This window comes from Erithacus rubecula (assembly GCF_903797595.1).
Source record: "Erithacus rubecula genome assembly, chromosome: 26".
In the NCBI taxonomy this organism is placed as follows: Eukaryota; Metazoa; Chordata; class Aves; order Passeriformes; family Muscicapidae; genus Erithacus; species Erithacus rubecula.
The window spans coordinates 237606-261637 of record NC_136678.1 but is presented as its reverse complement, the minus strand read 5'-3'; the positions used below and the strand labels follow the sequence as shown (position 1 = coordinate 261637).

At 48.2% G+C, this 24032-nt stretch overlaps 2 protein-coding genes across 3 annotated transcripts in view; one reads left to right on the top strand and one right to left on the bottom strand.

Moving 5' to 3' along the window:
- CEPT1 (choline/ethanolamine phosphotransferase 1) overlaps positions 1–2792 on the bottom strand; it is a 31103-nt gene extending 28311 nt beyond the window's left edge. The window contains exons 1-2 of one of the 2 annotated variants that reach the window (XM_079327014.1): positions 2577–2792; positions 1258–1658 (exon numbers count right to left, since the gene is read on the bottom strand). In XM_079327014.1, coding sequence (XP_079183140.1) covers positions 1258–1596 — 339 coding nt within the window. In that variant the 5' untranslated portion in view covers positions 1597–1658; positions 2577–2792. Of the gene's footprint in view, positions 1–1257; positions 1659–2576 lie in introns of those variants that run through there. The other variant, XM_079327013.1, reaches the window with a different exon arrangement.
- Positions 2793–3184: 392 nt separating this feature from the next.
- DRAM2 (DNA damage regulated autophagy modulator 2) lies at positions 3185–18600 on the top strand. Its single transcript, XM_079327344.1, has 9 exons — positions 3185–3246; positions 6883–6973; positions 9635–9792; positions 10697–10764; positions 11282–11421; positions 13548–13725; positions 16955–17037; positions 17721–17813; positions 18276–18600. Exons 3-9 carry the CDS (start codon positions 9662–9664, stop codon positions 18381–18383), a joined length of 801 nt encoding a protein of 266 aa, XP_079183470.1. The 5' UTR covers positions 3185–3246; positions 6883–6973; positions 9635–9661; the 3' UTR covers positions 18384–18600.
- Positions 18601–24032: the final 5432 nt, after the last annotated feature.

Genomic DNA, 24032 nt, shown 5'->3' with positions numbered 1-24032 from the left:
TCAGACCGGATTTCAGAGTCTGAGCCCCCACATAACCCTGCTCAGAAGTAAACACAAGTTAAACCCAGCCAAACCACAGTGCCACAGACTGGAAAAGGAAGGAGCTGCTTCAAGTATATCCTGGTCAAACTGAATAGTCACTGTTTACCTTACACCTGCCAAATTCCACAGGTTATTGTGAAACAAGCTATTTCAACAGATTTCTAGGAGAGGCAAACATCCCTTTCCCATGTCACACGTGGAGCAGGGATGCAGTGCTGACTGTGCCAACCTATGTGAGATTTTGGAGTCCAGTAGGGAACAAAGCGTGTCCTGCTGGATTCCCAATTTCAGCTGGGAGACTTGGTTAGAAAGAAGTTGATATTTTAAAAGCTGGAACTCTTGAGACACTCCCAGCCATTTGGCGTGTAACATTTCTATACTAAATCGCTCCCTTTCTCAGTGCACACACATAGAAACAGTTCTTAAGATTCAACATTCAAGTGAAAACTTTTTTTGGTGCACAAAAAGGAGTCTTCAACTGCCTTATGAGGTAACTGGTGATAAAGAAGTTAAAATGTCTCAAAAAGGCTTCTCTACCCCTGAAATCAGGTTAAAACAGTTCTGTTCATGGCAGGTCAGGAGCATTCAGAACAAAGAATAAAACCACAGATGTTTACCTGGCCTCCTCACAGCTCCAACACACTGTGCCAAAGTCCTGACTGAGCTCCCAGGACACAGAACCTGCTGGGGCCCAAGAAGGTGCCCCTGTGGCTCACTAACCTGGGTTTGATCACATCAGCTTTGATATCTTAACCAGCACTACTCTAGAGCTCAATGCCTCGGCTCTGGTGCAGCCCAAGTGTGTCCAACCCACCCAGCTCCTGTGATAACTCCAATCCCAGAGCCGAGGGGGAGCCACCCCGTTCAAGGCACAGAAAGTAAACGGGTACCAACTCCTCCTGCTACACAGAAGAGCCACTGCTCCAACTCCTGGCAGGGCTGAGATTTGTGCAGCAGGTCCCTCACAGCTGCTTTGGTGTTAGGCCCTGCTCCACACAGGTGTGTTTGCCCCAGGAACTGCTGTCTCACTCCAGCATCCACACGTGCTCTCTCTGCATGCCAGCGTCATAGAGAGGCACAAACATTTACACAGAGCAGGCTACAAGGACGAGGACTGCGGGGTGAACAGCAAAAACCAGCTCTCCCCAAAGCAACAACCCACCCAAAACCAGTGACAGCAACCGTAACAAAGAGCGTCAGGAGACCACAACTCACCTGCTCTGTAGCTGTTGGGCAGTAACATACTAAGAGCAGAGTTGTAAATATATTTATCAACAGTCCGATGATGGTGATCAGGTTGGGGGCGATCCAGGCTGGAACTCTTCCAACTAACCATTCCCAGTAACCCTGCATGAGTGGCTCAAGCAGGGAGCGTCCGGCACTCTGGTACTTGTGCTCCTCTAACCGTTTGAGCTGGTGCTTGGACAGGGGCGGCGTGGGCAGCTGCACCAGTTTGCTGAGCACGCAGGCGGCACTGGGGCCGTGGCCACAGCCCGTGGGGCCCTCCAGGTGCGACTCCCCACATCGCCTCTTGATGCTCCGGTGCCCACTCATGGGTTGGGTGGCCTAGCAAGTGTCTTGGGCAGGCAGCAACTGGGCTGGAGAACCATAAGATCCTGCAACACAAAGGGGTAAGACATACTTGAACATAAAATGAGATTTTAGGATATCAAAAGTTTCCAGCTGCCGCCCTAAAGAGCATTTCATTTGCCATCAGCAAAGCAAGGTGACTTTACAGGATTACTCCTTCAAAGAGAAAATTATTTGGAGAATTGCTGAAGGAACAACAAGAAACAAGTGTTCCCAATGCAGCTGTAAAACCCCGCAGCCACCAGCCAAAATTCCAGCAGCAGCAGAAACTCCCACCGCAGCAGTGAGTTATACTACAGACTGGGGCACAGCCAGTCCCCCTACACCTCTCCCAGGAGAGCAGGTGACACCACTCAGGTTATCAACTGACAGCACTAAAAGCTGTACCAGTACTGAGAAGTCTTAAGTTAATTTGGTTTGAAGCAGCTTTGTCTCCGCAGTGATGCTAGAGAACCACTTAAAAACAATTATGCTTTTTTTTTTTTTTTTCAGATTTCTGTTCCTTATTTCAGTTTTGCTGCAGCTTTTTTCCTCTCTAAATTTAACCTAGCTCATTGTCTGTTCAACTTTCAAGACATACAAGAAACATGCAGGAGCTGGAAAGCTTTAGTTGGCTAGAGATAGCACGAAGCAGCTGCAAAAAGAAAACAGGGTCAGGAACAGATTTTCCAGCACAAACAAGGACCCTCACAATGTTCCATCTCTCTTGAAAGCGGGTGACCAGACAGATGTAACTCTCCACAGGAAGTAGAGAAGCAGTAGAGAAAGGAAACTAAAAATAAGAGTGTGCTGTTAATCTGTAGAAGACAACGAGGGAAAATAATAAAAAAAAACCTGGTTGAAGTTCAGCAAATAAAGTAGAGAAAGGAAGAAGACAGAGAGCTCTAAAGCCATCCACACTGCACGAGTAGAGAAAACTGTGCAAACCAAAGGTCATCACTGGCCTAAGAACAAGTGCTCTCAGCTCCACTCTCCACACCCTCAGCAAGGCAAACTCCAGCAGTGAAAAGCCACCTCAGGCAGCCTCGTCAGAGGGAGGAGAAGAGAAAGTGGCAGGCCTTCGCCGTGCTCGATAAGCTCGGGAGGAAGCAGAGCTGCACCTCTCCAATTGCCTGGACACCAGACTTGGTCACCGCGAAGGTCCCTGCGGGTGTTGCCCCGGATGACCAGAAAAACTACTCCCAGTGCATTCAACTGGACTTTCCCCTCATCCTGAGGGGACGAGCCAGAGGGAAAACAGCGCCTTGCTCTTCAAAACGAACGTCCGGCCGCCTGCCGCGGGACTCCCACCGGGCCTGCCAAACACCCGGCCGGGGAGGGGCCCAAGGCACCCCCGACCCGCCGACGCTTCGCCCCCGCCCACGGCGCAGCCCGGGTCCCCCCGGAGCCCGGCCCAGCCACACCTCGGGGCGCTCCCGGTTCCCGCTCCCTGCAGAGCCCGCCCGGCCGCACCCGCGCACACCGGCCACCGCCGGGCACCCCGCGCTACCTCCTCTCCCCGTACCGGGCGGCGCTGTTTTTACGGCCCTTTTGCGACGGCCGGAAAGGAGGTGGTGGCAGCGCGCGCCGGGGGCGGGGCCGGGGCGGCGCGAGGACGGCGCGGGAGCGGCTGAGGTGAAGGGGGGAGGGACGGGGGACCCAAACCCCAAACCCGCGTAACTCTCACCTTTGTCACCCCCGCCAGCGACCTCACAACCTCCCCTTCACCCCCAAGCGACCATCCCCCGGCCTCCCTGCCACCTCTCTTAGCGACATCCCGGTGTTCCTGTCAGCCCTCGTTACCCCCTGTGAGATCCTCTGTCACCCCCTCAGCGACCTTCGGGTGTCCCTGTCCCCCTGTCAGAGACCGCCCCCAAATCCTCAGTGACGCCATGGCCTCCCTGTCAGCCCTCATCACCCCCTCAGTGATCCCCCAGTGTCCCCTGACCCCCTCCATGTCACTCCCACCCCACTGCAGCCCCCACTGGGTGCCCTGCAGTCCCCTCTGCCCTTCGAGGTCCCCAGGAACCTCAGGTGTCCTCCCTCCCTCCCTCTCCTGACAAATCCCCCTCATCCCCTTTGTGCCCTCCACCACATCCCCAGTGACCCTAATCACTTCCCGTAACTCCTCTGTCCTCAGGACCCCACTGAGCCCCTCTGCCCCTTCATCTCTCTGCCCTCAGCCTCCCTCTTCTCCCCTTCATTTCCTTCCCCTCCTCTCCTAACCTCCCTCCATCCTGGTTTCCCGTTCCTCTCTGATGGCCCCCAGCACCCCCACTCCCCCTGTGACCATGCAGTGGCTCCAGTCCCAGCTGTCCCGTGGGAACCTGCTGGTGGCTCTGCTGTGAGGGCTCAGGTGGTTTGAGGTGAATCTGAGGTCGGGCAGGTGGCATTGGCCAGTGCTGTGGGTTCATTCCTGACACAGAGCTCCTGCATCAACCGGAGTACCCAGCCACTGTCACAGGGTGCCAGGTGTCCCAAGCAGGCTTGGGGACATCCTGTGTCACAGTGTCCTGGGCCTGGCACGGTTTGGGTTGGCTCCAGGACATGCTGTGCCTTCCCAGACAGGGAGTAGGAGCAGGGCCAGAACATGGAGATGCCCTGGAAGCTCCTGGAAAGCCCCCCTGAAAGATTTCATGACAATTTTTTGGTGTCTGCAGTGCAAAAACACTCATAATGAGTCACCTGTCATTACCCTGTAGCAGGGAGGGCAGAGGTGACACATTTTCTACTTCCTTACATCAGTGCTTTGAGGATCAGTGACCTTTACCAGTGGCTTATCAGTGGGACCTGACAGGCAGCTTTGCAAGCTGTTTAGACACAGCCCCATCCCACCTCTGTTTGTTTAGGAAGGCACAGACAAATTCCTCTGTCCTTCCCTCAGCACTGAGCACTGGACAATTTGCTGGAGACAAAAAGAAGTGTCCCTTGGTAGGACCTTATCTCCACCTGTGTGCCTGACAGAGCAGGGAAGAGGCAGGTTGATAATCCAGGGATCAGCAGTCATTCAGGAATTTCCCTTTTCATAATCCAACCATTTTTGCACCTTTCTGTCATTCCAGGTAACATGAACTTTCTGCCCTTGATGGTCTTGCTCACCTTTCATTTTCCTTTGGAGTTTCTATTCCACATGCTCCAGCCTGGGCAGGGTGTGGCTGCATTCTTGCACTGGGAGAAACACTTCCAAGAGGGTTAAAATCTCCTACACTTCCTTTACTTGCTCTTGATATTAGAAACAATCTGTGATACTCAAACTGGAGCTTAAAACAAACCCTTTAGAATTCTGAAGTCCCTAAAGATCAGGATAAACATTTAAGAAAACCATAGTTATATGGAAAATTGAGGCTGGCCATTGCTGTTGTATAATCTGCTTGCAAAGGAGTTTATGAAAAAACAAGGAATTTTAGTGTATTTTCCTTCTCCCTCTTGAAAACAATGGGATAGGATGAGGTGTTAATAATGATTTATCTCAGGACCTTGCAGCTGGCACCTGGCAATTCCTTTCTGCCTCCTGGTGTTTGGAGGTGTCTTGTTCTGTGCCCAGACAGAAGGGATTGGACTGGATGATCCTTGTGAGTCACTTCCAGCCCAGGATATTCCACGATTCTGCCAGCCTGCAGCTACACTCTCAGTAAAAAGCTGTGCCTCAGCAGTAGTCTGGGGTGTGACTAAAGGTGCTCTTTCTGCCAGACCACATGAAAATTGTAAGTCATGTGCAGGGCTCAACTCTGGGCTTGGGGACAGCTCGGGGTACAGAGATTCCCAGTCCTAACAAAGAGAGGGCTCCTCTGCTGCCCACTTGCTTTGGAGCACACAGTGCTGATGGGCTGCCTGTGTGGACACATTTATTTTGTAGTAAGGGCAATATGCAGGGAGAAGTTGGCAATAGCTGTTCTGCTTTACTAAGCCTGTCCTAGCCCTGGTAAATCAGTCTGCACAGGCACCTAAATACCCTCAGCAGGTAGAGAATCTGTATTGTCTGTGAGCTTCATCCCCAAAGAGCTTCAGCCCATCTGCATCCCCCAAACCTGTGGGAAGAGAAGTCAGTAATTATGGAATGTCTGATTAAATGGACAGGCTGGATCCATGGCTGATGCCAACAGTGGGAGTGTCAACCAGGCCCAATGCCAGCTTCTACCCTTGGGTCACAACAGTCCCATTGGAATGCTCCAAGCTGGAGGAGGAGTGGCTGGAAAACTGGGAAGGGATCTGGTAGTGCTGATGACAGTTGGCTGGACATGTACCCAGGAGTGCCCAGGTGGGCAGTGGCACCTGGGCAGTCACAGCCATGATGTGTCCAGAAGGCCCAGTGTGGTGCCCTGTGCTGGCACTGTGGGGCACCTCCAGTCCTGGGCACAGCTCTGGGCCCCTCCTGACAAGAGAGACACTGAGGGGCCGGAGCTTGTCCAGGGAAGGGAACAGAGCTGGGGAAGGGGCTGGAGCACCAGGAGCAGCTGAGGGAGCAGCTGAGGGGCTCAGCCTGGAGAAAAGGAGGCTCAGGGGGGGCCTTGTGGCTCTGCAAAATTCCCTGACAGGAGGGGACAGCCAGGAGAGGTCGAGTTCTGCTGCCAGGCAGCAAGGGCCAGGATAAGAGGAAATGGCATCAAGGTGCAGCAGGGGAAGTTCAGGTTGGATATTGGGAAAAAGTTATTCCTGGAAAGATTGTCCTGCACTGGCTTGGGCTGCCCAGAGCAGAGATGGAGTCACAATCCCTGGAGGAATTTAAAAGCCATGGATATGGCACCTGGGGATGGGGTTTAGTGGTGGCCTTGGCAGTGACAGAGGAACAGTTAGACTTGATATCTTAAGTTTTTCAACTTAAATGATCCTATGATACTGAGGTTGCACCAGCCCCTCTCCAGCCATGTATTTAGCATTGCACCAGCAGGACACTGGGATATGTGTCCACAATTAAATGGGAAGTCTCTGGGTTCTGTTCCCTTTCTTAGGTGAAAGCTGTGGTCTTAGGCACTGGTTTTAGTTGCATTCTCCCATCTCTTGCAAGCTCTTCAGTTCAAGTTAAAAGATTGTGTAGACAACTCCTAAAATCAAAATGCCTTAAACACCAGTTTTTCTTCATTTCTACCTCCCTACCACACACAAGCTTCACTCTTTAAACCACTTGGAATGCAGGAAAAACATTGTGGGGCAAGCCAACAGTCTAATCTTGTGTCCAGTCAGCAGCAGTGACTAACAGAAGGTGCTAGGAAGAACAAGTCAAGAGGTACAGAAGTACCTCACATCTTGCTTATTTTCCTTTCTGTCTCAGAGAGTCATAAAAATGAAGCAAACGTGAAGCTTCAGCAGAAAATGACCTTGGATTTCCCTTAAGTGACATGTCCTCTGATGTCCTTTTTCTCAGGTATGTGGAATGGGGTTGATTGTTTGGTGGTTTGGTTGGTTTGTTTGCAGGGGAAAATCTGTTAGGTCAGAAATAAAATTAGGCACTATGAATATTTTGATGTGAAAGGAAAAGTGTATTCAGACTGACTCCTTGGAGCTGGGAATTACATACCCAGGCACATAACATTTATAACAGAGAATGTAATGCAAAATCTACGTTTCTCTTTCAAATTCCCAATTTGCTCATACTAGAGATGGGATTGTGAAGTTACAGTTATTACTGCACTGCAGTCTTAAAATCATGATCAGATGGCAAATTTTATATTTAGCTTAAAAATGGGCAAGCAATCAGACAACTTGAATTCTGTCAATCTCTTCTTATTCACTACATATCCTGTTAAACACCTTTACCTGGCACTAACCAGCTTTCTCACAAGCAGCTGAATCTTCACCTCTACAAGTTTGTAGTTGTTCATTCTGTGCAAGGGTTGACCAGCTCTGATTTCTTGCAAGATTCACCCACTTTTGTTTCAACTTTTTTCTTGCCATGAGACTTTCTAGTCTTGGTGCTTCCTCTTTCTTCCTTTTCTCTTCCTCCTTTCTTTCAGCCTCTCCACCCCAGGCCATGCCCTTCTCAAACCTCTCAGTACTTCCTTCTAATTTTTTAAGATTATTTCACTTTTGTCATGTGCAGATCTTTGCCTGGATGCCCTTTTTCATCTTCCATTTACAGTGTCCAGTTTTAAGTAGGTTGAAATGCTTTTTCTCCTCTTCTCTCCAGTGACCATCAGAAATATTCTTTCCTTGTGAGGGTGACTGGCACTGGTCATCCCAGAATGTCCAGAAAGGTTGTGTTATCTCCATCCTTAGGGTGTCATCCTACACTACTGGCTCTGGTGGCTCTGCTTGAGCAGGGGGATGGCCCAGGTGATTTCCAGAGCTCCTTCCCCCCTTCAGCCTTTCTGGGATACTGAAATAGCTCTGGTTGTGTTTGAAGCTAGTAGCAAATTGTTTTTGCAGCAAGAGTAGGGAAGAGTCACAGTTCTCTCTGTGTGAACTCACCAGGGCCCTTCTTGCTCTTAGAGAACTGGGGTGAGACAGATTTTCTGTCAGGCTGTGATTTAGGGAACTGGGACAGTCTGAGTACAGAGTCATCATTTCACTGCACTGCACATGGATCTTTTCCTCCCACCTGTAAAACAGCAACTGCTGTGAGTAACCCTTGAGTTTGAGGGTTGTGGTTGGTACCAGTGAGCTCAGATAGCTGAGAGGTCAGGCTGGAAGCCAGGCTGGATGGAGCTCAGCAACTTGCTCTAGTGAAAGGTGCCCCTGAGCTGTCAATGTAAGTACTGTTATTATTGATATTACAATCCGTGGGAAAGTTCTGATTCATTCACAGAAGAATTTGGTTTATGTTCTCAAACTTCCATTGGTGAGATCTTCCAAAAGTTAACTTTACAGCATAGGAAAAATAGATCTAATCATTACTTCAGGTTTTATTTCATCCAAAATATTTTTTTTAGTATTTTCACTGACATTTCATCCTAAACATTAAAAAATTTTGAAAACAAACTATTTTTAAAAAATTGTTGCAGAATGGCAAAGTCATTTTCTGTCCCACTCTGTGAGGTACCTCAGTGCAGGCTTCTCCTTGGCAATACCCACATCTAGACAGGATGAGAAGAGAAGTGGGGAAATGCAGCTGTTTGCTCAACATGAACACAGTGAGCCCAGGAACCCCCCAGTGCTTTGAGAGAGCCCATCAGCCTGTGATGTAGAGACAAGAAAATGAGACTCTGAAGCAGAGTAGAAAATAAAACTTATATGTGTGCAACTATGGGATGGCAGGGTTAGATGAGATATTGGGATATTCCTCCCTGTGAGGGAGGGGAGGTCCTGGCACAGGTTGCCCAGAGAATTTGTGGCTGCCCCATCCTTGGAAGTGCCCAAGGCCAGGTTGGACAGGGCTTGGAGCAGCCTGGGATAGTGGAAGATACTGTCAGCTGTCCCTGCCCATGGTAGGGGGTTGAACAAGATAGGGTTTAAATTCTGTTCCAGCCCTGGGACTCTATAACAGATTGAGTCACACAGTCTGACAGAGAATAATTGAGGGCAAGTAGTAAAGTAATTTTGGGCCATTTTCTCCACATCTCCCAGCCAAGTGTTAATAGAAGCTGGAGGCTCCACCACAGCCACCATCAGTTGCAGTGTCAGTGCAGGGACACATTCTCTGTCAACTCACTCTACTGACCTTGTGTTGTGACACAAGGCTGAGAAGAAAATGGAGTCACTTACTCAGAGTGACCCACTTGACCCTTTTCTGGCAGCAACAAATCCAAGCCACGTAGTAAAATGGCAGTACTGGTTTCTAATGATCCTCTAAACATTTCAGAAATTAACATTTCCAGATTTAGTTCTGCTTATTTGTGATTTCATCTGTGAAGTCAATGTTCACTTTGGGTTTGGAGGAGAGGAGTCAAAGCAAAATCAAACTGCTGTATAGGAAGCAATCCTCCTCAAGGAAGCAAAACTTCAGAGTCCTTATAGTAAAATCTTAGTCAACCTTTGAGAATCTCAGTAAACCTTTGAGAACTCTCAGTAAACCTTTGAGAACTGAGAAAATTTGAGAATCTCAGGAAATGTTAGAAGTCAGTAAACCTTTGCATTTGGTTCTTCACAGTGTCTGGAGGCAGAAGTCAGCCCTGAAATGTGGTGGTTCCAGCAAGGGCTCTCGTTCCTGCCCGTGGCACTGGTTGTGTGGTCAGCAGCATCCTTTGTGTTTTCCTACATTACTGCAATTGTCCTACACCATGTTGACCCTTTGGTGCCCTACATCAGGTCAGTGATGTCCACCCTGTGTCAGAACACTGAACTGATCCCACTCCTGTGAATTCTTCCCAACTCCAGACTTAAATAGCAGCTCTTACCCAACAGCTCCAGTTCTAAAGTTACTGTTTATAGCCATTATATATTTAGTTGTAGGTGATATTAAACTGACAGAGGCGAGATTCAAGTTAAATGTTAGAAAGAAATTTTTTCTCTGTGAGGATGGTGAGGTCCTGGCACAGGTTGCCCAGAGCAGCTGTGGCTGCCCCATCCCTGGCAGTGTCCAAGGCCAGGCTGGATGGGGCTTGGAGCAACCTGCAATAGTGGAAGGTGTCCCTGGTTGGAATGAGATAGTTGAGGTAGGCTTTAAGGTCCCTCCCAATCCAACCTATTCTGAGATTTTTGTGTTACTCTATTTAAAGATGTCTGGTTTTGTGCAAAACTCTAAGCTTTGGCTCTGTGAACATACCCTTAAAATGATGATGAGCAAAGGAACTGGGGGTGCCTCGCCACACTTCTACTCAGAGTGAAGCCACTCACTGCCACCAGGTTTGTTGCACCAGTAAATCCACACTAAAATCTACAGTGCTAACTTTATTTTTCCATGTTCTTAATTTTTCCAGTTTTATTCCTTTTTATTCACCTTTTATGGCATCAAGATCAATATGAAAGGAACAGTTACTCTGAGCATGATCATTCCCTGCTCCAATGCTAGCTTGTCTTTACCATGGTGATTTCTACAGCTCTAAAACCAGCACAGCATAGTCTGAGTGATGAAAAATTCAGTGAAAAACATCTGGGAGAGGCTTTTTTTACATGTCCTTTGTAGACTGAAATAAGTAAAGTTTTGTTGGAAGTATTTTTAATATAGATATAAATAATATGGGATATGTATCACTCCATTTATCTTTTCCAGTGATACAGGGACAATACCACCTGAAAGATGCTTATTTGGGATCATGTTAAATGTTTCAACCTTCTTGGGTGAGTACCAAAAGCTGTCCTTGGTGAGCTACAGGCAGTTCTGGAATGCAACATCTTTAAACAAGTTCACTTCCTTCTCCAGATCATTAAACAACCCAAAATTCTTATTCAAAAACTAAATAGTGAGCAATAAATCTCAATTTTCTTAAGCAATTCAAAGTGTGTGTCAGGGATGTTATCCACAAATTGCCAGTATGGCAGTTGTGGATTCTGGAAGGGCAAAAAATGCATTTCAAAAACTAGAAAAGTAAAAGCAATAAAAATGCAAATTCAAGGCAGTCATCTTACCTGTGCTGCTACAATAGAGGAGTTTAAAGTGAAATAGATCAGGAAAATCTATTAATTCTACTTGTTTGCTGTTATATTATTTCAATTTTCACTTCCAGCCCTTCAGCTTTCCAATTTCACTGTGCCCTAAAAAAATCCTTGTATTTTAAGAGTCACTCAGCATCTTCCCAGGTGAAGAAGGGCATTGCTCCCCAGCAGGAATCTTACTGCCTGTGCCTCTGTTTGGCAGGGATAGCCACCATGTACGTGAGATACAAGCAGGTGTCTGCCCTGAGCCCAGAGGAACCCAAGATCCTCAGGCTGAATAAGCTGGGCCTCAGGCTGGGATGGATGAGCTGCTTTGGACTCTGCATTATTGCCAATTTCCAGGTTTGTGCTCTGTCTGCTCTGCTGTGCTCCTGCCAGAGCTGTGTCTGTTCTGAGATACCTGATAAACTGGGGATTTGCAGAAAGCAGCTTTCCATGGCAAACTGCTTTTTTGTCAAATTCTTTACAGAGAACGGTTAAAAAATATAAAGTTTGGCTTATATTTTGTTAGTTATTCCTTATTTGTTCTGGGACTTCTGAGCAGCTGTTCATGACATACCAAACTATTCATTACCACCAAGCATTGCAGAAGCCATGTTTGGATCTCCTTCCAGGCGGGTTAAAAGCCTGAGATCCAGATTGAAAGCCCACAGCTTTCAGGAATCAGGAGAATCAGGTATCAAATAGTAAAAACTTGTTACAACTAGAAGTAAAGCCAACAAAACCACCCAACCCCACAAGCTCAGCTCTGGAAAACCTGCCCTTTTGGGTAGATTTTCCTTCAAACCTTCTCAAATTCTTGAAAATTCTGCAATGTTAATTCTTCTGATTTTCTCCATCCCTGTTCTCTATTTTTTCCCCCAATAGTTTCCACTCCAAAAAAAAAAAAATCTGATATTCTCACTCATCACACCATGAGCAGGCCCCTGTTGTTGGCTTTATTTTCCAGGATATTTAATAATTGTCAGCCTTATTACATTAATTACCGATGGATTTTGGAGCTCTGTTGTGGTGCCTGTAGCCACCACAAACTGTGGTGTCACTTTGGGCTCCTGCTGGATTAAGGAGAGGGAAAACCCAAGAGGAAAAACTCATGGGAAGCTCCACCTTTTCCCTAGCACAGGTCCTCAGTGCTTCAGAAGCCTCTGTCTTAGAAACCTCAGCACTGTCATTCTAGGTATTTTTTATTTTGGAGCCCTCAGATGTTCCAGGTGCCATTCCACACCCACCAAGAATCCTCCAGACTCTGCTCAACTCCATAATTTTCCTCCACTGCCCTCAAGGAAGGGTTTTTCTACTTTCTTTGTATTTCACAACAATCAAAACCCAGGGGGTGCATGTTAATTGGACAACAGTTAGTGTGTCATTTAATCTTCAGCAAAACAAAAGTTGGAAGTGATGCACCTGCATATTGCCCTGAAATCCACTGGTGGATTTCAAGACCCCAAAGTGTGAAAATAGAGAATTTCTCTCTGTTGACACCTCCCTGCACAGCACATGATTTTGGAGCATACACCTTTGTAACCTGCTTATTTCTTAAATAGAAATTCTCACTGCGGATGCAGCACTTAAAATTCATTTGTGCACAGAAAGTGCACAAGGAAAAGATTGATCTTAGGAGTTATTTGGTAAGATATACAGAGAACCTCATGTTTTAGGGCAGAAAACATCTGCATAATTGGGGTGCAGGAGGCTGCCAGGCCTTGCCTTGTGCAACAGGTCAGATGACACTTTTTGTTCCCTGTCTCTGGCTCATGTGCTAAGCTGGGAAAGAAAGGAAAGGGCTGAACACACATGGGTTTTCACACACATGTATTTTAATAATAATTTTTTACTTGAGTTGGGTTTTTTGCAATATCTTCTGGTTTTAGTTATTTTTGCTATTTGACACTTAGTTCTCCTGGTGGTGTTTTTAAGTACTGCTGCTTGATTGAACCTTGTTCCCTCAGAGTATTCCAATATACTAATTTGACAAACAATCTTTATTCAAGCCACAGTTCATTCAGAGAAATGCAAAACCTTATTATTTTTAATCCCAAATTGGGTACTAGAATCGTGTTGTATCTGTCCTGTATTACATAATCTTTCATATCACATAATCTTTTCATAGATGCACAGGTTCCTAGGGTAGAAATGTTGTCACTCCCATTCCCTGTCCACCTGCAGGGATTCTCTCACCCAATTCCTGTGATACTGTCCATTTATGAGAAGAGCTCTCACAAATTTCTATACTGAAGGTATGATTGTAACTTCACCACAAGAACTTAACAAAAGCAGAAATTCCAGAGGCTGGCAGGTTCTGGCTTCTGGACACCTCCCAATGGGGCTTCCAAGAAAAGTCTCCTGAGGACTGGCACAGTCCAGACCTGCTTAGCTGGGGATGGGAGAAGGTCACTGAGGGGTGGATGCCAGAGGTTTAGAGAAGAAAATGAAAGCAGGTTTTCACAGGCAGCACATCCTTTCCCTAGAAATGCATCCTGTACTACATCCACGTGCTGGGAGCCTGCCTGACCTTCGGGGTGGGGTCCATTTACATGCTGGTTCAGACCATCCTGTCCTACCTGATGCAGCCAGAACTTCACAGCAAAGACATCTTCTGGGCACGCCTGGCCGTGTTCCTGTGGAGCTGTTCCAGCATCCTGAGCAGTATCCTTTGCCTGGGCAGTGACAACAAAACCCAGCAGCCTCCACAGGATTTACACCTACTTGAACTGAACCACCACCATGTGCCACAAGAGGCTTGTCATCCTTGATGGTTCAGCCTGTCGAGTGCCCTGTTCTGTACTCCATCCTGGGAATTTCAAGGAAAATGGTTAATCCCTTTAATACTTTTAATATCCCCCTGGATATTAAAAAAAAAAAAAAAAAAAAAAAAAAAAAAAAAGGTGAGAGGGATGGTTACTACCCATTCTCCTCCCCTTTCCTATTGCACACCAGAGAGTGAAAATAAGAGTTTATCCCCAAGAGTTCTGACTAAATTAAGAAATATGGAGCCAAAGGGAAGTGTGCTTAAGGGGTAGATGGTTTCAATGGGGAAAAAAACAGGTAAGAAATAAAAGTGTATTCCTGAGGATAGGAATGCTGCAGAGTGTTAGATTTGGATACAACTAAGAAAGAAACCCAGAATGTAGCACAAGAGGAAATACTCTAACAGACCAGGGCTGGCTGTGCCAGCTGGCTCCAGAGCAGGCATGATGTGCTGGCACTTGCCAGAGAGGTGAGTCTGGAGAACATTGCAGGGTAGGGGACTTTGATCTCCTCCCTGCCCATCCTGCAGTTCAAAAGACAAGATATTTCTTACTGGCATTCCCTGCACCTTCCTTTGGTGTCAGAATCCATCACCCCCTTTAGCTCTGAATCTCAAGTGCTGGAAGCAGCTGTGGGGTTTAGAGAAAGAAACACAGAATGGTTTGGATTGAAGGGATCATCTAGTCCTGCCCTCTCACAGTGGGAATCCATTCCCATTTATCCATATATTTATATAACAAATGTGGGCAAACCTACTCAAAAATAGAGGCCTTTTTCCTTTCCTGAATCATTGAAACAGTCGGGAAACTGCACCAGAACAGTTCCTCTGCTCACCACAAAGGATTTGAACATTGGATTTAAAAAATAAACTCAGTTTTTGTGTCAAACCAAACAACACCACCAAACCTCCTGAATTCCAGAGACACAAGTTGCAAAACCCATTGATTAAATACTGCCCCATCTGCAGCTGTATCCAGGCCACTGGTTTAATACCCACCAACCCCACTTATTTCCAGGCTGGCAGCCAATACCATCAGTAAACCAGATGTCCCATTCCCAAGGCTGGAGCATCTCTGGGCTCCCATCCCTTCTGCTGCAGGATTATAGTATCTGTAGGAGCCAGAGGAGCAGGGACAGTGGGGCACAAGCTTGTTATCCATCATGAAGGACCCTCACCTGCTGAGGGGCCTTGGCAGGGAGCAAGGAAATCATCCGAGAAACATGAGAACTGTTGTATTTAACAGAAAATTTTGCTATCAGGAAACAAGATTTTCAGCTTTGAATAGCAAGGAACCAAACTAGGGGGAAACTAAAATATGTTCTACGAACAATATGATCTACTGCAAGTTACACTTCTCTTACAGATGCCAAAAGCCCACAAACCTCAGATTGGTAGAGCTTTTTGTGCCAATGTAGTCTAACCAAAATTATAGGGAAGTAATAGAAATAATGTTGTGTACATATATAACATGAAAGGGGAAGAAAAGGGAAATTACTGTTCTAAATTAACAGCTCATAATGTAGTAAGGGAAAGATGGGGAAAGGGAGGAGTCTGTGGCCTTGAGTTAAATGGTTGTAACAGGTACTGGAAGACAGAAGGAAATGTATTTTGTGTCAGCTCTGGGGTCACAGCAGTGAATATCCCCAGTGCTGGAACTGCTGGGGCACCTCCAGTCCTGGGCACAGCTCTGGGCCCCTCCTGACAAGAGAGACACTGAGGGGCCGGAGCTTGTCCAGGGAAGGGAACAGAGCTGGGGAAGGGGCTGGAGCACCAGGAGCAGCTGAGGGAGCAGCTGAGGGGCTCAGCCTGGAGAAAAGGAGGTTTGGGGGTGACCTTGTGGCTCTGAAAAATTCCCTGAGAGGAGGGTGGAGCCATGATGGGGTTGTGCTCTGCTGCTGGGCAGCAAGGGCCAGGACAAGAGGAAACGGCCTCAAGCTGTGCCAGGGGAAGTTCAAGGTTGGATATTGGGGAAAATTTCTTCCCAGAAAGGGTGGTCAGGCACTGGCACAACTGCCCAGGGCAGTGCTGGAGTCACCATCCCTGGAGAGATTTAAAAGACATGTGGATGTGGCACTTGGAGACATGGGTTTGTGGTGGTCTTGGCCTTGAGGAACAATTGGACTCAACCTCAGAGTCCTTTTTCCAACCTAAACAATTCTCTGAATCTATGAAAATACTCCTGCTCCTGTGGTGCAGTGTAACAGCAGAACTGCCAGCCCAGAGCAAGGCAGCTGATGACCCACTGTAATGGGGGAAGGTGGAACTAGATTTTTTTATATTACAATGATTAAATTCTTCCCACTGCAGCAGGAAATTGGGCAGATAACAAACAGCTCCTACATCTGTCCAGTTCAGCTAGCAGAAAATTGGGTGTCTGTGGTCCAGTCAGTAACCAGAGCTCCTAAACCACTCAGGTCCATTGTTTAATAAGCTTTGGAAGTCTGGGTTCTTAAGGCATGTTTGTGCCAGGAAGTCCAGCCTTGTTCACCACCAAAATTAATCTTTCACATCAGGAAGCTCTTGATGTTTAATCTCATTAACCACTGAAATCCTCTGAAAATCAGGTCATCTATAAATTCATGATCTGAGTTTCATTTGTTGTGTTGCAGGAACACTTTTTTGGGTACTTTCCCTCTGTAAGATGTTGAAAAAGTGACATCAAACACTCCAGAAAGATCGAGGTTTTGGATTAAATGGGGGATCATTGTCACATGGGATGAAATCCAAAGCACTTCTCAAACCTTGACTAAGAGGGAAACAGAAAAGCCAGAAATCTTCTGTGCTGCAGGTGATACAAAATTCCAACCTGTGGCCCACAGCAAGAATGCAAGGTGGTTGAGACATTGAAAAGCCATCAGAAAAAGAGATCTAGACTCTTATTAATGGTAAATACCAGTAAAATTAAATTCAAATGCTTAGTAAGTGCTCACATCTGATCATAGCTTAAACACTTCAATGACATGACAGTAATGACTGGGTTGGGACAAGCTACAGGTTGAAGAGCACAATGTGAACAGTCCATAGCACCATTACTTCTCCTCAGGCTGAGACCTCACCCTTGGCACAGTCTGCAAGTTCCATGTTCCTCATTCTTGGCCTTGAATCTTCCTTAACCTCTTCCCTCAGTGTTTGTGTCCTCAGTTGTGTTGTACAGTGGCCTGTATGGACAGAACCTGGTGCAGAAGCTGCACTGGGATCCCCAGGAAAGAGTAAGTGACTGGGGGGGCGGGGGAATGGAGACCAAATCCTGCTGGATTTGGAGGGACAGGTAGGAACTTCCTGCAGCTCATGACACAGATGGGAGAGGGAGAGGGAGAGCTGTGCCAGCTGAATCAACTGCTAGCTCCTGGGAATCCCACAATCCCAGTCTGAGGTGGGACCTTAAAGCCCATCCAGTCCCACCCCCTGCCATGGCAGGGACTCCTCCCACTATCCCAGGTTGCTCCAAACCCTGTCCAACCTGGCCTTGGACTCCCAGGCATGGGGCAGCTGCAGCTTCTCTGGGCACCCTGTGCCAGCACTTGCTGAAGTTCTGATCTCACAAAACTGTTGGATCTTAAAGTGTAACTCTGAATTAACCCCTCCTGCATCTTGAGGAGGGCTTCGAACCTCCCTGCTCTTTATTCATTGAGCTCTGCATTGAGCCTTCAGGTTTTGTAGGTAGTTATTAAATTCCTGATGGGCATCATCCCAGTGGGAGCAGGTGTTTTCCTGGTCATTCTCATTCTTCAGCACTTCATTCTTGGAGACTCCAGATACAATAAGGGATTTTGGTCTCCAGTGGGAATAGTTGTGGATGCAGGATTTTCTCATGGGATGTCACAAGCCATCCTTGTGCCACTGCATGTTCCAGGGCAATTTTCACATGGATTTTTTCCCCTCTGTAACATAGGGCTACACCCCCCACATGATCAGCACTGTCTCTGAGTGGTCACTGGCATTCTCCTTCCTCAGCTTCTTCCTCACCTATATCCGTGATTTCCAGGTAAAAGGAGGTTACTGTTCTCTGTTTCTGAATGGCCCAGTGTGGTGCAGCAGGGCAGCCTTAGATTTTATGAGATCATGGAATTGTTTCAGTGGGAATTAATGGAGTCCAGCCATTAACCTGGCATGGATCAGTCACCAGGGCTGGATACCCATGAGCAGCTCTAAGTGACCCCCACAGAATCTGTCCCTGTTGTGTTACAACAGCTCCAGCATCACACTGACTTTACCTGGCCTTGACTGGCTTCAGTTCCAGACCTTTCACTGCCACAGGGGCCTTTTTCTCCAGGACAAGGCAAATGATGGAGCCAGTCCAGAGCACAGCTAGGAGCCAAGCACATGGGTCTGAGCTGATCTGTTGGTGTTTCCAAAATTCTGTGGTGTTTCCTCTGGCCACTGAACTTTCCAGTACCAAGGCAGAGAGGGAGCCATTCACAGTGACTCCCTTGCTTTCCCTCCACAGAAAATCTCCCTACAAGCCGTGGTCAGCCTGCAGGGCCAGACCCTGCACGAGAGCCCAGGGAGCTTCAGGGCAGAGGACCAGGCACTGCTCATAGCAGGGAGCATCTGATGGATGGAGAGAACTCAGGAATTGAATAGCAATAGCAGCTGTTATTTCTAAACATTGATTTTATATTAAAAAATGTATTAAGTGATTTTCTTGTACTTGACATCAAGGGCTTTGCTATTAACCCACAGCAATGCAAATGTTAACAGTACTGTAAATGAGTCTGTGACATTTCTACATTTTCCAGTGTCATGAAGGATTAAATGAAGGTTATTCATGAGTTGTGTCTCATCTCTTCCTCCACACCCATTTTTACCTCCCTCACCCTTCTCTCTTGAGTGTTCCTAGGCCAAATCCTTTTGGATGGTGGAACCTCCAGCCTCACCTCTGCTCCCCTTGGGCTCAGGGAGCTAATCCATACCCTGCACTTTGGACTAGATGAGATGGATCCCAAAGCCATCCCATTCTTTGAGCAACTCATAGGGAAAACACTCTTCACATCACAGCCTCTCTGGAGGTCAAGAGACAGCTGAGCAGCTCCCTCCTGCTGGAAGGGCAATCTTCTGCTGGCTCTGGAGAGGTGTCACAGGGAGCAACTGGAACCACACAGCCATGGAATCCCAGGAGGGTTTGGCTCGGAAGGGACCTTAAAGCTCATCCCATTCCACCCCCTGCCATGGGCAAGGACACCTTCCACTAGAGCAGCTGCTTCCAGCCCGTCTGACCTGACCTTCCCTCCCTCCCTTTCTCTGGCAGTTGTTGGAGCTGATGAGCAGGCTGACCCAGGAATTCTCATGCCAAGCGTCCCTGTCGCACAGGTGGAAGAGTTGGACAAGGTAGCCCATGTCCTGTTCCATCTGTGCCAAGAGCTGTCCCTTAAACACCCCAGAGTGCAACTCCTGTTCTCATGTCCTCAACACCCCTGGTGCTCCCTGAGAGCCTCCACCCTAAGCCAGCTGCTCCTTCCTCCAGCTGCTTCCAGCAGCTCCCAGAGTGCCGACAGCCTATATCCCAGCCCTGTGTAGTGTCTGTGTGCTTGAGAGGCTGAGCTCCACAAGCCTGCAAGTGCCAGAACACCAGCTGGTTCTAGGGTCAATCCACAGGGACAATCTCTCACACTCCATAGTCATGCCCACACCAAGCCAGAAGCCTAAAAAACAAGTATCTCAAATTCTACCAATATACAGCAGATTAACGGGATATTTGATTGCACACAGGCCTACCAAGTAGCTCCACAGCTGCCTCTGAGCCCTGCTTGGCAAGAATAGCTCAGCTTCCTTCCCAAGTTACTTCTCAAGGCTTGTACATGAGCTCCAGCCCATTTCCTCCCACACCAGAATCCCTTATGCTGGTATCTTCCCAGAGGAGCAGGCAAAGTACCAGGAGAGGAATGAATCTAAGTCGGAAGTCTCCTGGAAACCCCAGCAGCTCCCTGAGTAGCTTCTTTCTCCCAGATTTAAATGAAATGTCTCCATCCCTGTTACTGTGTTTCCAGCGTGGTTCAGCCAGAGTTCAGACAATCCACAAGGAACAACAATCCACAGGGTGGAAACAACATTTGGGGCCAAAAGATGCCATACTGCTGAGAGCAGTGGGGTAAGAGGACAGATGGATGTGATTCACATGGAGTCACAAAGAACCCTGGGCTCCATGACCTGGGAGGGTTTCCCAAGTATTGTATTTTACCTGTTGATGAATCCTTAGGGATCCCAGCTGCCTTGGAGAGCTGCACATCCTGGCCACACACTTCCTAAGTAGGGAGTAGTAAACCCCAGTTCCTGATTAACTGCTCCAATGTAGAAAATGTGATGCCTCAGCTGAGAGAATCTTTTGCCTCCCTCAAGGCTCATTAGACAAATTATTTAAGCAAGAGATGGTCCCAACAGTGATGGGATCCCTGTGGAGAAGGAGGGAGAGAGCTCTTTGTCTGACATGATAGGAGGAGGAAAAAAACACCCCAGTTGATTCATTCATGTAGCTTTCAAGGAGGCTCTAGAAGGCATCTGCCTGCGCCCAGGGCTTTCCTCAACTCCCCTTCATCACTTTCTCTGTGGATCCCTGTGAAACACAGAGAGGTTGATACTGACAACAGACATCCAACTGCTGCTCCCAGAAGCAATTCCTGCCCCAGAGAGCAGGAATTTCTCTGGGACCTCCTCACACACTCATGGCCCACGAGCTCCACATGAACCCAAGCTTGAGCATCCAGCCCTGGCTTGAGCTGTTCTGGGTGGCCGTGGTTCAGCTCTGCCCCAGGATTTATTCTGTGGACAGTCCTCAGACCTCGATTCACAGAATCCCAAGATGGTTTGGGTGGGAAGGGACATTAAAGATCATCTCGTTCCATCCCTGTCATGGGCAGGAAAACCTTTCACCAGCCCAGGTTGCTCCAAGCCTCATCCAGCCTGGCCTTGGACACTTCCAGGCATGGGGCAGCCACAGCTTCTCTGGGCACCCTGTGCTAGGGCCTCACCACCCTCGCAGGGAAGAATTCCTTCCCAGTATCCCATCTAACCCTGCCCTCTGGCAGTGAGAAGCCATTCTCCCTTGTCCTGTGAATCCATCCCTTGTCCCAATTCCTTCTCCAGCTCTCCTGGAGCCCTTTTAGCACTGGATGGGTCTCTAAGGTTTGCCCTGAAGCCTTTTCTTCACGTTCTCTGGTGAACACCCCCAGTTCCATCCCTCAAAGCATCTCCACGGCCTCCTGTTCCAGCAGCTCAACATCTTTCTCCTGCTGTTGGCCCCTAGGGCTGGAGGCAGCTCTGCAGGTGGGGTCTCACCTGAGTAGGGCAGAGGGGCAGAACCCTAACCCTAACCCTCCCCTGCTGCCCAACACTGGGGGGTCAGTGAAGGGCTTGGGGAGTTTCTGGGCTGAGGCATGTCCAGCTGGGTCTCACCCACTGACACCCCCAAGTCATTCTCCCAAGGTTTCTCCATCTGCTCATTCCCAGCCTGGATCCATCCTCAGTCACCGCAACCCAAGTGCAGCACCTGGAACTTGGCCTTGTTAAACCTCGAGTTTCCCATGGGTCATTTCTGAGCTTGTCCAGGTCCCTCTCAATGACTCAGAGGTGTCCCTGCCCCCCCAGCTCAGTGTCAATTGCAAAGCTGCTCAGGATGCCCTAGGTCCCTTCATTTGTCATTAATGAAGATATTAAATAACGCTGGTTCCAGTACAGACCCCTGAGGACACTACTGATCCCAGTACGGACCTGTGAGGGACACCACTGGTCACTGATGTCCTCTGAGCCATTGACCACAACTGCCTGGATGTGACCATCCAACCTGACAGTCCACTTGTTAAATCCGTTTCTCCGATGTAGTTTAGCATACTGGGGGAAATCATCAGGTGATTATAGAAATCCAGATAAATTACATCTGTCAGCCTTCCCTCATCACTGATGGAGTCACTCCTGTTGAGCTTCCCATCCACCAACACTCCCAGATCCTTCTCTTCAGGGCTGCTCCATTCATCCCCCAGCCTGGAGTTGTGCCAACCCGAGGGCAGGATCTTGTCCTTGGCCATGTTGAACTTCATGAGGTTCACACAATTCCACCTTTCCAGTCCATCCAGGCCCCATCCCTTCCCTTCAGCATGTGACCCCACCACACATCTCACTGTCTATAACCATATCTCTCTTGTCCATGTCACTGACAAAGACAGCACTGGTCCCAACACTAAGCCCTGGGGGCACCACTTGTCACTGGGCTCCACTTGGACAAACTTGTCTACAGCTGCAGACCACAGCCCTTTGAGTGTCACCATCCAGCCAATTCCTTATCCAGTGAGTGTTCCACCCATTAGATCATTTCTCTCCAGTTTTGAGACAAGGCTGTCCTGCAGGACAGCGTCAAATGCTTTGCCTAGTCCAGGTAGATGATGTCAGTCACTCTGCCCTCATCTACCAGCACTGTCACCTTGTCAAACAAGGCCACCAAATTTGTCAGGTGCAATTTGTCTTTAGAGAAGTCATGTTGGTTGTCACCAATCACCTTTTATTTTCCATGTGTCTTAGCATAATTTCCAGAAGGATCTTCTCCATGATCTTGCTGGACACCAGTGTGACTGATTTGCACTGCCTCTGCCTTATTTCTCTTTGGGAAAATGGGGCCAAATTTCCCATGGGAAACCACTGAACTGCCACAACTTCTCGAATATGATGGAGAGTGGCTTAGGAATTTCCTCTGCCAGTTCCCCCAGAATCTACGGATGCATCTCATCAAGTCCCAGATCTGTGCACCTTCATATTCCTTAAACATTCCTGAATTTTATCAAGTCCAGAGAAAGGAACAGAGCTGGTGAAGGGCATGGAGCCTAAGTCCTATTAGGAATGGATGAGAGAACTGGACAGCCCAGCCTGGAGTAAAGGAGGCTCAGGGGGAACTCTCTACCTGTCCACAACTCCCTGACAGGAGGGGTCAGCCCAGAGGAGTGGGGCCCTGCTCCCAGGGAACAAGGACAGGACAAGAGGAAACGTACAAGAGGTCCATCAAGCTGTACCAGGAAAGTTTCAGGTTGGACATCAGGAGGAATTTCTTCCTGGAAGGAGTGGTCAGGCATTGGAAGGGGCTTCCCAGGGACATGATGCAGCCACCATCTCTGGAGGTGCCCAAGGAGAGCCTGGACGTGGCACTCAGTGCTCAGGGCTGAATGACAAGATCACTCATTGGTCACAGGCTGGACTCAATGACACAGGTTTGACTTAATGACCTCGGATGGGTTTTCCAGCCTTAAAGGTTCTGGGATTCTGTGATTCTCCTACTATGGATGGTTCTTCCTTCTCCCAGTCCCTGCCTTTGCACTGTGACTCTGGTGGTGTGACTGGGTCACTTCCCAGTGAAGACTGAGGCACAAACACTGAGAACCTCAGCCTTCTCCATGTCCTGGGTAAGTAGCTGTCCTGTTTCCTTCTGGAGAGGGCCCACAGTCTTCCTTTTATCACCAACTTACCTGTAGAAGCTTTTCTGTTGCCCTTGATGTCCCTGGCCAGATTTAACTCTACCAGAGCTTCAGGTTTCCTAACCCAGTCCCTGGCTGCTCAGATAATCCCTCTGTATTACTCCCAGGCTGCCTGTCCTTGCTTCCACACTCTTTGAGTTTGTCCAGCAGCTCCTTGTTCACCCTCACAGGCCTTCTGGAGTTTGTGTCCAATTTCCTTGTGCTTGGGATGCGTAACTACTGAGCTTGCAGGCAATCCTTGAATATCAACCAGCTCTCCTGGGCCCCTCTTCCCTCCAGGGCAGATCCCTGAAGAGGCATCCTGAATCTGAGGGCTCACTGTGCCCTCCTTGTTGCCCTGAGGGTCCTGAATCTACTATTCCATGTTCAAGGCTGCTTCTCATTTCCCACCAGGTCCTCCTTGCTGGTGGGCGCAAGGTCCAGCATAGCTCCTGTCCTTGCTGGCTCCTCCCACTTGGAGTTTACCCTCAACACATTCCAGAACCTCCTGGATCAATAATGCTCTGCTGTGTTGTGAACAGGACACTGCTATTGTCTGTCCAGAGCTTCATCTGATGGGTGTTCCTGGTACAGCCCCCTAAAAGCCACCCCCAGTGGCTTCCTGGGCTGCATCTGGCAATGCCCAGATCTGGGTCAGTGCCAGGCTCAGCTACCCCAGGGTTATGGTCGGACTTGATGATCTTGAAGGTGTTTTCCAATCTAAATTATCCAATGATTCTATGTCTGGATAGAATTCTATGAAGGTTTGTGCC